The following is a 12421-nucleotide window of genomic DNA, read 5'->3' as shown; positions in this document are numbered from 1 at the left end:
CCCTTTATTTGCTGTAATTAGTACTTTGGTCTTTACTATACTGTGTATGTAAGGAATAAAATTGGAAATCAAAGAGAAAATACAGATTAAGAGGGACATTCTAGATTGGATCTACAGCATATTAAATGCAATTCCCTGTCCTTTGTAATATAAATATGTGTGTGTATGTGTGTGTGTGTTTAGGAAAAAAGTGCTGAAATTGAGTTTGCTTTATTGAATACTGAAATAACTCACCATAAAATCTATGTTATTGTCTTCATTCCTGAAATGTTCCATCAACTTCTCAAAGCGCTGTTTTTCTCCGCAAACCTGAAACACACATTTTCATTGTGCATGTGACTTTCTAAACATAAACATTCCAAAATTAGATGCAGAAATTTCAGCTTAATAATGATTTCCAGAATATCTATCTTCTTCTCTCTCATAAACTATTTACTTCCCTTCTAAGCTAGTAACTCACAAACAGCCATATGAGCTGGAACCAAAAGCTGATCTTGGTTTCTTTTCCATATTCTCTTGATATTTTGAAATCCACATCAAATGTGTTTTTCTTTCATTGGTTGTCTTTGTAGTCTCACCAATTTTTTAGCATGCATTCAGAATCCAAGAATGTAGTTCACGGTAAAAAAAAAAAAAAAAAAAAAAAATCCTAGTTTCCTTTTGTAAAAAGGAAAAAAGACATGCAAAAATATATGAGTATTTAAATTCTTTAAAAGGCACATTTAAAATGTTCATATTAGATCTAACTGAATGAGAAAATCTCAGTGCATAAACTATAACACAGAAAGAGATACTGTGGAAGCTATTAACCCATGTAAGGTGAGTATAGAGATCTGCAGTAATTGGTGAAGTAGCATCCCAGAATCCTGAAACACATGCATTCAGCTCAGTTAATGTTTCCATCGATCAGATAAAACAAACATAAAATACTGGTAACTCCAGGACCCAAAATTATCTGCATATACATGAAATAAAATACATGGAGCTAAAAAAAAAAAAAAGTCAAAAAAGATTTCTATCAAGTGACTCTTTTTTTTAATTTTGGAGACAGGGTCTCACCCTGTCACCCAAGCTGGAATGCGGTGGCATGATGATTACATCATTACAGCCTCAACCTCCTGGGCTCAGGCAATCCTCCTGCCTCAGCCTCTCAAGTAGCTGGGTACAAGCATGCACCACCACACCCAGCTCTGGAGACTTATTTTTAAAGTCAGAGGACAAACTTTCATTCTGTCAATGTCCTTGGTTGACTTTTTTGGGGCAAAGTCCTACACCCACTGGTTTATTCATTTTACCTTCAGAAAATACTTCTCCGAACCACTCCTGACTGTTTGCTGCATTAGTAAGACACAGTCCCTCGGTTAACATTTTGCTAATTTAATCCAGGTTTCATTGCTAAACTCCAAATTTTCTATTTGTGATCTCAGGGATAACTCAGGTCAATCCTCAAAAATTCTTGTAAAATGTTATTTCATAATGCAGCCATTTAATTCAGTCATGTGAAACTCCATGTGAATATATATATTTTTTGGTGAAGAGAAAGTCCCACGAAGGCAGGAATTCTGTTTTGTTCACTACATAGCACCTATATCAATGCTCGGCACATTGTAAGTTCCTAATCATGTTTGTTAAATTGCACCCAACAGAAGATAAATGAGTAATTATGTTAAAATTCACTTCACAAAAGGATGAATGACTTCCTGTTCTCCATGATGAAGCATTCAACCATGGTAGACAGGCACCACCGGGGGTAAATCCTCAGTGGGGGCCGTCTCTAAACCATAGGCTGGGGACGTTAAAATGAACAGCCTTCAGCCTCTGAGGGCCTCCTAGTCTCAAAGCAGTATTTCCAACAGATTCAGACCACCATTTACTGCATTTTCATGACAACTCTCCGTGAAAATTTATTTATACCTGCCTTAACAAAAAATAATTTCAGAATGCAGAGGGACACTGCATGGAAGGCAGAGTCTAAAGCAAAGTCTTTAAAATTGGCCTGGCACGGTGGCTCATGCCTATAATCCCAGGACTTTGAGAGGCCAAAGCAGGAGGATCTCTTGAGTCCCAGAATTCAAGACCGGCCTGGGCAAAATCATGAAACCACGTCTCTACTAAAAATAAAAATTAAAAAATTAGCCAGGTGTGGTGGCAAGCACCTGTAGTCCCAGCTACTCAGGAGGCTGAGGTGGGAGGATACTTTGAGCCCATGAGGTCAAGGCTGCAGTGAGCCGTGATCATGCCACACACCAGCCTGGGCAACAGAGCCAGACCCTGTCTCAAAAGTACATACACACACACGCGCACACACATGTCCAATCCCACACTGGAGTGTCTGATTCAACAGGACCAGGCGGTGCTGGGGGGACATGGGTATGCATAATTTTAAAAGCACCACGGATCATTTTGATGCTCCACAATGGCTGAGAACCAGAGATTTAAGGGGTTACCATGTTCTGCCCCCATCCTCAGCTGGCCCCTCTAGACAATATACAGCTATTTCCTAGAAATGAAAGGTTTGTTGAAGGGGGTGAGGCAGTACAAGCCCAGCTCCCTAGACTATGACATCAGCCACATTATGCCCAAAGAGACAAGCATCCCTTGCCTGCAAAAAGGGACCTGTGGGTAAAAAACCCTGAGGTTTTACATACAAAAGGTCAGAACTACAATGTGAATTTTCTTTAGCAGAAACCCCAATATAGGCTGGGCACAGTGGCTCTCACCTGTAATCCCAGCACTTTGGGAGGATGCGGCGGGCAGATAACCTGAGGTCAAGAGTTCGAGACCAGACTGGCCAATATGGTGAAACCCTGTCTCTACTGAAAATACAAAAATTAGCCAGGAGTGGTGGCACGCACCTGTAATCCCAACTACTTGGGAGGCTGAGGCAGGAGAATTGCTTGGACCCGGAAGCAAAGGTTGCAGTGAGCCAGTGCACTGCACTGCACTCCAGTCTGGGTGACAAAGCGAGACTCTGTCTCACAAAAACCAGTTTACTTCAGTCTTGTGGGTAATTGGTAGTGCCAGTAAGAGAAGAGGAAAAGAGGCGATCCTGAATTTGGGGAGAGCTACCAGCTCTCCTGAGAAGCAGACCGTAACTAATGTTTGGTTGAGGGACTAGGCACACGCTAAACTAAAAGAGGCAATAGCTGTTCATGAACAGTGACAACAAAAACAATTCCTAGGGAGGCAAAGCTCTTCAAAGAATGTTAGAAAGCAGAAAAATACCTTGCATAATCTGATGCTCTCAATTTATGAATCAGACCTACCCAGAGATTAAACCTCTCTAACCTCATGAAAGGTTGAGAGAGTGCCAGAACCACGGCTAGAACCAGGTCCCCGATGGCCAGCCTGAGGTTCCTTTTCCCACGTAGCCCAGAATGCCCATATAAACAGATTCCACTAAAGAAGGCAGTTAAGGCATTCCAGCACTATCTGAGACACACAGAGATGAAAAATGTTATCACTGAAAGACACAATCATTATACCATGCACACTTTGACATCCCTGCACCAGAAGCTTCCATGGAACCTCTAAAAATGATAGATTCCTAGAATCTATATTGAGACGTACTGAATAAGAATCTCTCCAGATGGGCCTAGAAATCTGTGAATACTCGTGGTTGCTGGACCAGCATCTGGGAACCAATGGTTCATATAATATCAGACTAGCTGATTAAACCCTCAGCCTTTCTGACTACCAATTATAAACTGATTTACTAGATCATTACATCTCCAGCTCATTCAGCTTCTAACTGAGCAACACAAACAGTTACTGTAACTGGGTATCATAGGAATGCCACAAGAATTGACGCACTGCCCCTGCATAAATGCAATGAATAATGAGGTAACCCAAAAATAATCAGGGGGTGCATGTTGGGTCTTAGAAAAAATAGGTTTTTAAATGGCTGGAAAAGCACATGTGGACAGCAACAAAATACTCATAGCCTGTTACTTTAAAAGATGGCATCAAATATAGAACAAGTAACACTAGATTTCACAGTGAATAAGGATCTCAAAAACCACAGCACTAGCCTGGCAGATAGACCTGAAGTAGATGTTAAGAAGAGCCTTGAATATATGTGTTTCTTTAGAGATCCCTCATTCTGTCACAACAGACAAATCCCTGCTGAGAACATGTGCGTTACAAAACAGATAAATACCTTTAATCTTTAAAAAAAAAAAAAAAAAAAAAAAAACAGACTTAAATATCTTCCTATTTATAGCTGCTATGAGCTTGGTGAAAATAATCCAAATGCACAAAATGACATTACCAAAACAAATTCCGGCTTTGGGAAACCTTGAAAGCAACAGAGTGACCACTCTCCACGGTAAGGACTAGAAGGACGCCTACTACCACAGCTCCACCAGGCCCAGGACTGCTTTGCTGCCAATCTCAACTAATGAACTCAGGGTTGTGTTTCCTGACATGTTCCAATGGCACAGCATGGATTCCAGAGTCCCCCTTTGTTTCTAAGGAAGGAAAGGAAGCATGCAGGCCAGATTCACATTTGTTTCTCCATTACTTTAGCAGTCATTAAACAAGTGTACACTACAATCCCACAGGAAACAGGAAGATATGTTTGGGGAAGGTTGGTAAAAGTTGTGTCCCACATCAAAGGAAAGTCGTCTTCGTTCATACCGCTCACACCTGGAGCACCCCCACACACTGGGTGAAACAGGACCATCACGGTGGACCATGCTCTTTCCTTTGTGGTGGCCTCTTTAGAAAATCGGTGAGGATGAAAGGAACGAGACACTAATTTTCAGTTATTTTCAGAATCCATGCATTGGCCTGCATGGGAATGAACTCGAGTGCTTCATCAAAACGTTTACAAGAGCCAGGAGCATATTTGCACATGTACATCATTACACATTCTATATGGGTGCATACCACTTCCATCTGCCCACAAGGGCCAGATAATACACGGTACAAAAACTTTTTAATAAAAAAGCTATATTCTTGCAACTGAAACGTGTCATTCTTGACTTTTATATTCACTGGTATATCTCATTCTCCCACCAGCTTTGATACCAATTTCCAAATCAATAGCATGTACTCTATTACGTGGGGTGGGGAGAAAGTTTAAGACCCACAGAAAAACTGAGCCACGTAGAATGGCAAGGAGCCCTTTTGTGCACTGGACTGCCCTATCAGGAATCAGACCACTACTGCTAGCAGCTGGGGCTACCAGAAATTAAGTAAACCAGCAGACAAATAAAAGTATATGCCCTGGAAAAGTACGTATCCTACTGAAAATCAAGAGGCATCTTCATTATAAATCATCTATAAACTGGTTGCATGTGAATAAATTCATGATTCCAGTTAATGCTGTGTAAAGTAAAAATGATCAGGCTCCAATTCTGGACCACAGACTTCCTTCTGCTAACACAGCCACCTATCTGCCCATCCCTGTGGGGTCCTGCCTGATACAACTGCCTCTCTTTGTAACTTCAAGCTCTAACGCTGATGGGGGTAAAGGGCTATAAGGGTAGAAATGGGACTATGTGGCATATTAGACGAGATTGTAAAACCTGGGTTATAAGTCACATTTCAGCCACTACCCTGTTGTTAGCTTGGACCACTCAGCAAATATCCCTGGACTTCAGTTTTCACACCCATCAAGTTGAGAGCCTTAGGCTGGCCACGGTGGCTCACACCTGTACTCCCAGCACTTTGGGAGGCCAAAGCAGGTGGATCACCTGAGGTCAGGAGTTTGAGACCAGCCTGGCCAACATAGCAAAACCCCGTTTCTACTAGAAATACAAAAATTAATCAGGCATGGTAGTGGGCACCTGTAATCCCAGCTATTAGGAAGGCTGAGACGGGAGAATCACTTGAACCTGGGAGGTGGAGGTTCTAGTGAGCCAAGGTCACACCACTGCACTCTAGCCTGGGTAACAGAGTGAAACTCCATCTCCAAAAAAAAAAAAAAAAGAGAGCCTTAGATGATACTGCTGGTTTGCAAGCCATACTTTAAGAAAGCCATCGGCCGGCGTGGTGGCTCATGCCTGTAATCCCAGCACTTTGGGAGGCCGAGGTGGGCAGATCACCTGAGATCAGAAGTTCGAGACCAGCCCGGCCAATGTAGTGAAAACCCGTCTCTACTAAAAATGCAAAAAGTAGCTGGGCGTGGTGGCGGGCACCTGGCTTGAACCCAGGAGATGGAGGTGGAGGTTGCAGTTAGCTGACATCACGCCACTGCACTCCAGCCTAGGCGACAGAGCAAGACTCCATCTCAAAAACAAATAAATAAACAAAAATAAAGGAGAAGAAACTATATGGGTTACAGAGCTTTGGGAGTAAGGGGGAATTCCAAGTCAGGGGCTTGGCAGAGAAAGGGAAAGCCTAAGCAAGGTTCTTGAGAATTCTACCCTCACTATCCAGATCTTCTTTCTTATACTTACCTAGTGGTCTGGTAAGATTGCTTTTGAGGGGGAAAAAACAGGTTTCATTGCAAATAAAAAATTTGAAAAAAAATCTCTCCCTCAGTATTTCTTGAACGTTTAAAATTCTCATTTAGCATGGCAAAAGAACATGATATTGCCAAGCTGACTGGCATGGAAGCTCCAAAGAAACAAATTCAGAGGGATGCACTTGGCTGTGCCGGCCCTGAGTACCAAACATAAAGGTCAAACCACTCTCTCGCCCCATGTGGTTCACTCCTGATTGTGAAGCTGGGAAATCCCACACCCTGCAGAGATAACGTGGGCCACAACCAGGACAAGCAAGATTCATTTTCACGTAAAGGAGAACTGAAGCAAAAGCACAACTTCTGCCAAAAAAACTCCAACTATGTTCTCCAACATCTGTGAAGGACATTTGTGAACAGTGCCCCAAACCATTTGGATTAATCTGGGGCCCTGGATGCAAAGGTGCCTATAGTTTAAAGCATCTCAAAGGGTGGGCAGCCGTTAGGGGATGCTTTCCCTAAAGGTTAATAGTGGAGACGAGATGGTTTTACAAAAACCTTGGGTATTATCTTGCCAGCCAGATGTTGAAGTGAACACTTGCCGTCCTTCAGCCGCCTCTCTGTCCCTCTTCAAGGTCAGTAACAGTCTCTGGCTTTCCCCAGCAACAGCTCCCAGGAAAGCAAGCAAAGTCTGTAGCCAAACTGAGGCCTGACTCTTATGAGATGGCTATAAAATATGCTTCTGGGTTAGTTATATAAAAATTAAAGGCCCTTTGCTTAAGTGTTTCCTTCTTGCCTTGTTGCCTGGCGCCTGCCTCAATACTTTCTTTTTCTCTTCTTACAATAGGCCCCTGTGATCTGCAAGGCTCCCTGCAGGAAGGCACCGTTTTAGAGGCACACACTCTATTATGACTGATTAGACAACCCTTCTCCGGGCCTGCCTGAGAACAAAAGTTCCGTTTTCTTTTCAGGGCCTCATGAAGTAAACAGTCATTTCACAGTTAGTCCTAGGTGAAAACCATCTTTTACCATCTACTGAGTGCACCAGCAGTCTGAGGGTTACTGACGCCATCATGGCCCAATGAAACCACTTTTCTGGGGTGTTCTGTGGCTGTCAATGGTCTGTTATTGCTGTCTCTTGAAGTGATTGGACATTTCATACACATACACCAAGCGGCAGCCGTGACAGAAGCAGATCACTCCGACCGGCTGCTGGCTCTCATGTCTCCTTGGGATTTAACTGTGGATGTGTTCATCCGGCTGAAATGCTCTGAAACTGAACAACCTTATCTCACTCCGCTAAAACAAAAACTAATGAAAGCTAAGCAACTAAATGTATTCTATAACCTAGTCAACCCTTCTCCTTCATAAATACAACATTTATATCAACCCTGGACCAGGAGATGACTATGAGCCTGAGGTTTCATCCGCATAATGCTAAACACCCTTGTGAAAACTTCAGTAACTTTTCCAGATATTTCCAAATATCCAGATGTTTGGCAGGAGGCACACAGAGCAGCCAGATGACTGTCTTACTTTTCACACCCATATTTTGTGTACTGAACAAAGAATCCAAAGATACAAGCAAAAGGATAGTAAAATCCCCGAAGGACGACTCATTGACACATCACCCCTTAAACTACTCCTCTAAAAACAAAAAGATGACCTTCAATAAATTCTAGAGAGTAAAACTCCTCCTTACAATAGGTCATAAATAATCTATTTCCAAAATATGCTTCAAGTCCAGCCTGAACCTCTCTAGCTTCAATGCAAGACTCATATCTCCTGGTCATTATGAAGAACACACAGAGTCTTTCAAGACTACTCCTAATGGTTAGCTTTATGTGTCAACTTGAGACGGTGAAGTGATCCCCAGAGAGCTGGTGAAATATTTCTGGGTGTGTCTGTGAGGGTGAGTAAGGAAGGTCTCCCTCTCCAATGTGGCTGGGCATCTCCAATCCACTGAGAGCCCGAATAGAACAAAAAGAATTTGGAGGAAGGGTGAATTCTCTCTCATCTTGAGCTGGGACATCCATCTTCGTCCCCTGCCCTTGGACATTGGAGCTCTTGGTTCTCAGGCTTTCAGACTCCATAACTTACACCACTGGATCTTACTTCTCAGGCCTTCAGACTCAGTAACTTACACCACTGGATCTTACTCCTCAGGCCTTCAGACTCCATAACTTACACCACTGGATCTTACTTCTCAGGCCTTCAGACTCGAGCTGAATGACACCCTAGCTTTCCTGGATTTCCAGCTTGCAGATGCATATCATGGAACTTCTCTACCTCCATAACCGCATGAGCAATTCCCATAGTGTTTCCTCTTGTATCTACAGATATATCTACAGATGTCCTGTTGGTTCTGTTTCTCTGGAGAGCCCTGACTAATACACTTCCATTTCTACTGGAAAGCCAGAATGCCTTCCATTTCTTCAATAAAGAATGATATTTACTGATTGACTGATTGAGACAGAATCTCGCTCTGTCGCCCAGGCTGGAGTGCAGTGGCGCAATCTTGGCTCACTGCAACCTCCACCTCCCAGGTTCAAGCAATTCTCCTGTCTCAGCCTCCTGAGTAGCTGGAATTAAAGGTACATGCCACCAGGCCTGGCTAATTTTTGTATTTTTAGTAGAATGGGGTTTCGCCATGTTGGCCGGGCTGGTCTCGAACTCCTGGCCTCAAGTGATCCGCCCACCTTGGCCTCCCAAAGTGCTGGGATTACAGACAGGAGCCACCACACCCAGCCTGAGAATGGTATTTAAATAGCTACCTGAGGATTACATGACAAAGGCCTCCAGTCCTCTCTGGGATGACTTATCAGTCAGACTCCTCAAAGTAGAAGGAGCCTAACACTGTTCTTTATTTTCAATCAGTTCTCGTCACAGCTTCATCCTTTGAGCATATCCAATTAGGTCAACTTAAGCAAGGGAAGGGACACAATGACTCTCTAGGGGTCATCACATGTTCTCTAAACCACAGCAAGGGCATGTCGCTAGAGCTGTCTAAAGCCTGTAGCAATTTCAGATCTGGGGGCCTGCCCAAGAGGCAGCTGTCAGCCCATGCTCTCCTCACATCTGAATCATTACAAATCTAATCAGTGCACGGTGTGCCATGAATGCAGAACCCTTGAAGACAAGGACTCTTGTTTAGATCAAATATCTCAGGCCAACAACAGGCAAACGCCTGCAGTTTGTCTATAGCTCACTTCTCTCATTTCCCATCCCTTCTACTTTCATCTTTGCTTTTCCCCAAGCTCACCCTAACACCCACGGCCACCTCTGGGTCTTAACCAGAAGGACTTTGCACTTAGCTAGTTGGAACCACTTCCACCCAGCCCACGATGACAGCAGACAATGGATTTGGGTACCAGTTCTTAAAATGTGGTCCTTGAACACCAAGGGTACTTGAGGCCCTTTTATGAGGTTTGTGAGGGCAGCATTATTTGTATAATAAGATGTTACTTAATACTTTCACAGAGTTGGCAGTTGCCACTGGTGGCACAAAAGGAACAATGAGTGAATACTGCCAGTGCCATAGCATGCATCAAGGCAGTGCACCAACTTATACCAGTAATCCCTGTATTCATCAAAGCCATGCATTCTCAGTTTTTTTAAAAAAGCCAGCTTCACTTAAGAATATCACTGATGAAGCAGTAAAAGGTATTAATTTTATACATCTCAAGCCCTAGATACACATCTTCATGATACTCTAGATGATGAAATGGGGAGTCTGCATAAAGCATTTCTGCCACATATTGAAGTATGGCTGTCTTGAGGAAAAAGCATTTCTGTGATTATTTCAGTTGCAAGATGAACTAGCCACTCTTTATTCTTACTTGAAAGCATGACTGACAGATTCAGACTTATGCACTTGGCAGATATTTTCTTGAAAATGAACAAAGTACACCTTATAATTTAAAGATAACAGCTGACAATATTTATTGTCAATGATAAAAATTAAGCTTTCAAACACATGAAAACTGTACCCACCACCAGCTGACTGCTTCCCAGTATTTAAAGAATTTTCTAATGAGACTGGAGGTAAAAACAATGCACGTGATTTGTTAAAATATTACATTAGAAAATGTACCAATTACTAGAAGATCTAGATAACTCAGTGTACCATTATTTTCCAAATGATCACTGAATGCTGTTACAAATTTATAAATTCATTCAAGGTGCAATTTATAGGCAAATAGATTTTAACGCCAACATTATGGAAAAAGTTCACTGATATGATTTCAGATTCTACTTTGTAACTAACCTTTAAGAAATTACTACTTGTCTAGTGTTTGTATAGTATCAAAGAAGAATGTCCACTATTATCTGAAAATGCTGTTGACATAATTCTTTTGCATCTACCTATCTGTGTGAAGCTAACTTTTCTTCATCTACTTCAACAAAAACAACAGCAGAAGTGACTAAATGCAGAAGCAGATCTAAGAATGCAGCTATCTTCTACGAGTCAATCTCCCTAAGTGCTGAGATTACAAATGTGAGCCACCATGCCTGGACTGAAATTTTGTTGTAATTTCTAATACAGAAAATATCAACACATAACCTACATAAGCAAAAGCTCTTTAGGGACCTCAGTGATTTTTAAGAGTATAAAAAGGGCTCTAGGGGCCAAAAGTTGGAAACTACTGGATTAAAGAATAGCCTCTACTTCTACAAAGATGATGAATTCTTAAACCTAAAATCTAAAGAAGCAAATAAATGGGTAACTAATAGTAAAATTTATTGCAAGATTGTTTGGGAATCAACCCTACCATATAAAGAACAACTAAATGTATCATCTCTGCATAAATATGAAGCCACATCACACAGAGACCAATAGAGTGTCTTCATATAGAAAGGAGCCCCCCACCATTTTCCAAGGTAGAAAAAAAAGACAGCCGGGCGCAGTGGCTCACGCCTGTAATTTCAGCACTTTGGGAGGCCGAGGTGGGCAGATCACTTGAGGTCAGGAGTTCAAGACCAGCCTGGCCAATATGGCAAAACCCCATCTCCACTAAAAATACAAAAATTAGCCAGGTGTGGTGGTGCGTGCCTGTAATCCCAGCCATTCTGGAGGCAGAGGCAGGAGAATCGCTTAAACCTGGGAGGCGGAGGTTGTAGTGAGCCGAGATGGTGCCACCGCACTCCAGATGGGGCAGCAGAGAGACACTTCGTCTCAAAAAAAAAATAACAAAAGAAAGACTTCCTTGCAGTTCTTCTGTTTAATAAGGCCAGGTACAATCCCTGGTACTTATCAGGTTGGATGGAAGCAGCTCCTAACTGTTCTCTGATTATCTCTGGGATGTACCCACTCTGTCACATGTAGACTCATTACAAGGCTAGAAGATATTCTTTTCCCAAAGCCAGGTGAATGTTAGATTTCAAGCAAGAATATGGGAAAGGGACAGAAAGAGATATCCTCCGCATGGGGAAAAAAATACAGAACACACATTCCCCAAAGTTCAGAAATTCATACTGAATGAATCCACCCAAGTAAACAAATTTGTCTGGCACGCCTGACACCATAATATGAAACAATCATGGGCCGGACATGGTGGTTCATGCCTGTAATCTCAGCACTTTGGGAGGCCATGGCAGGCAGATCACTTGAGGTCAGGAATTCAAGACCAGCCTGGCCAACACGGCAAAACCCTGTCTCTACTAAAAAATACAAAAATTAGCTAGGTGTGGTGGTGTGTCTGTAGTCTCAACTACTCAGGAGCCTGAGGCACAAGAACTGCCTGAACTCGGAAGGCAGAGGTTGCAGTGAGCCGAGATTGTGCCACTGCACTCCAGCCTGGGTGATAAGAGCAAGACTCTGTCTCAAAAACAACAACAATCAATCAATCAATCATGAAAAAATACACAAGGAACAAAAAGATCATTATCTTTGACCAATGTGCTAAACATGTTCTTGACACATTCCACATAGAAAGCACCATTTACTAATTTTACACCTATTCCTGGAAAATAGTTGAAAATGAAAAATTCAGTGTTGTTCTTGGTGGTGAA

The 12421-nt window shown here is 42.4% G+C and overlaps 1 protein-coding gene across 11 annotated transcripts in view; it reads right to left on the bottom strand.

Moving 5' to 3' along the window:
• The window catches only part of FMNL2 (formin like 2), a 318205-nt gene that overhangs the window by 41477 nt on the left and 264307 nt on the right, over positions 1-12421 (bottom strand). For all 11 annotated transcript variants that reach the window (XR_635420.4, XM_009182240.2, XM_009182238.2 and 8 more), the window contains exon 10: positions 235-309. Coding sequence is in view for 10 of the 11 variants with exons in the window: in XM_009182240.2 (XP_009180504.2) it covers positions 235-309 (75 nt within the window). In the remaining variant the exon portion in view is untranslated. The remainder of the gene's footprint in view (positions 1-234; positions 310-12421) is intronic.

The sequence above is a fragment of the Papio anubis genome, chromosome 10 (assembly GCF_008728515.1).
Source record: "Papio anubis isolate 15944 chromosome 10, Panubis1.0, whole genome shotgun sequence".
Classification (NCBI taxonomy): Eukaryota; Metazoa; Chordata; class Mammalia; order Primates; family Cercopithecidae; genus Papio; species Papio anubis.
This window is presented reverse-complemented; position numbering and strand designations above follow the sequence as displayed.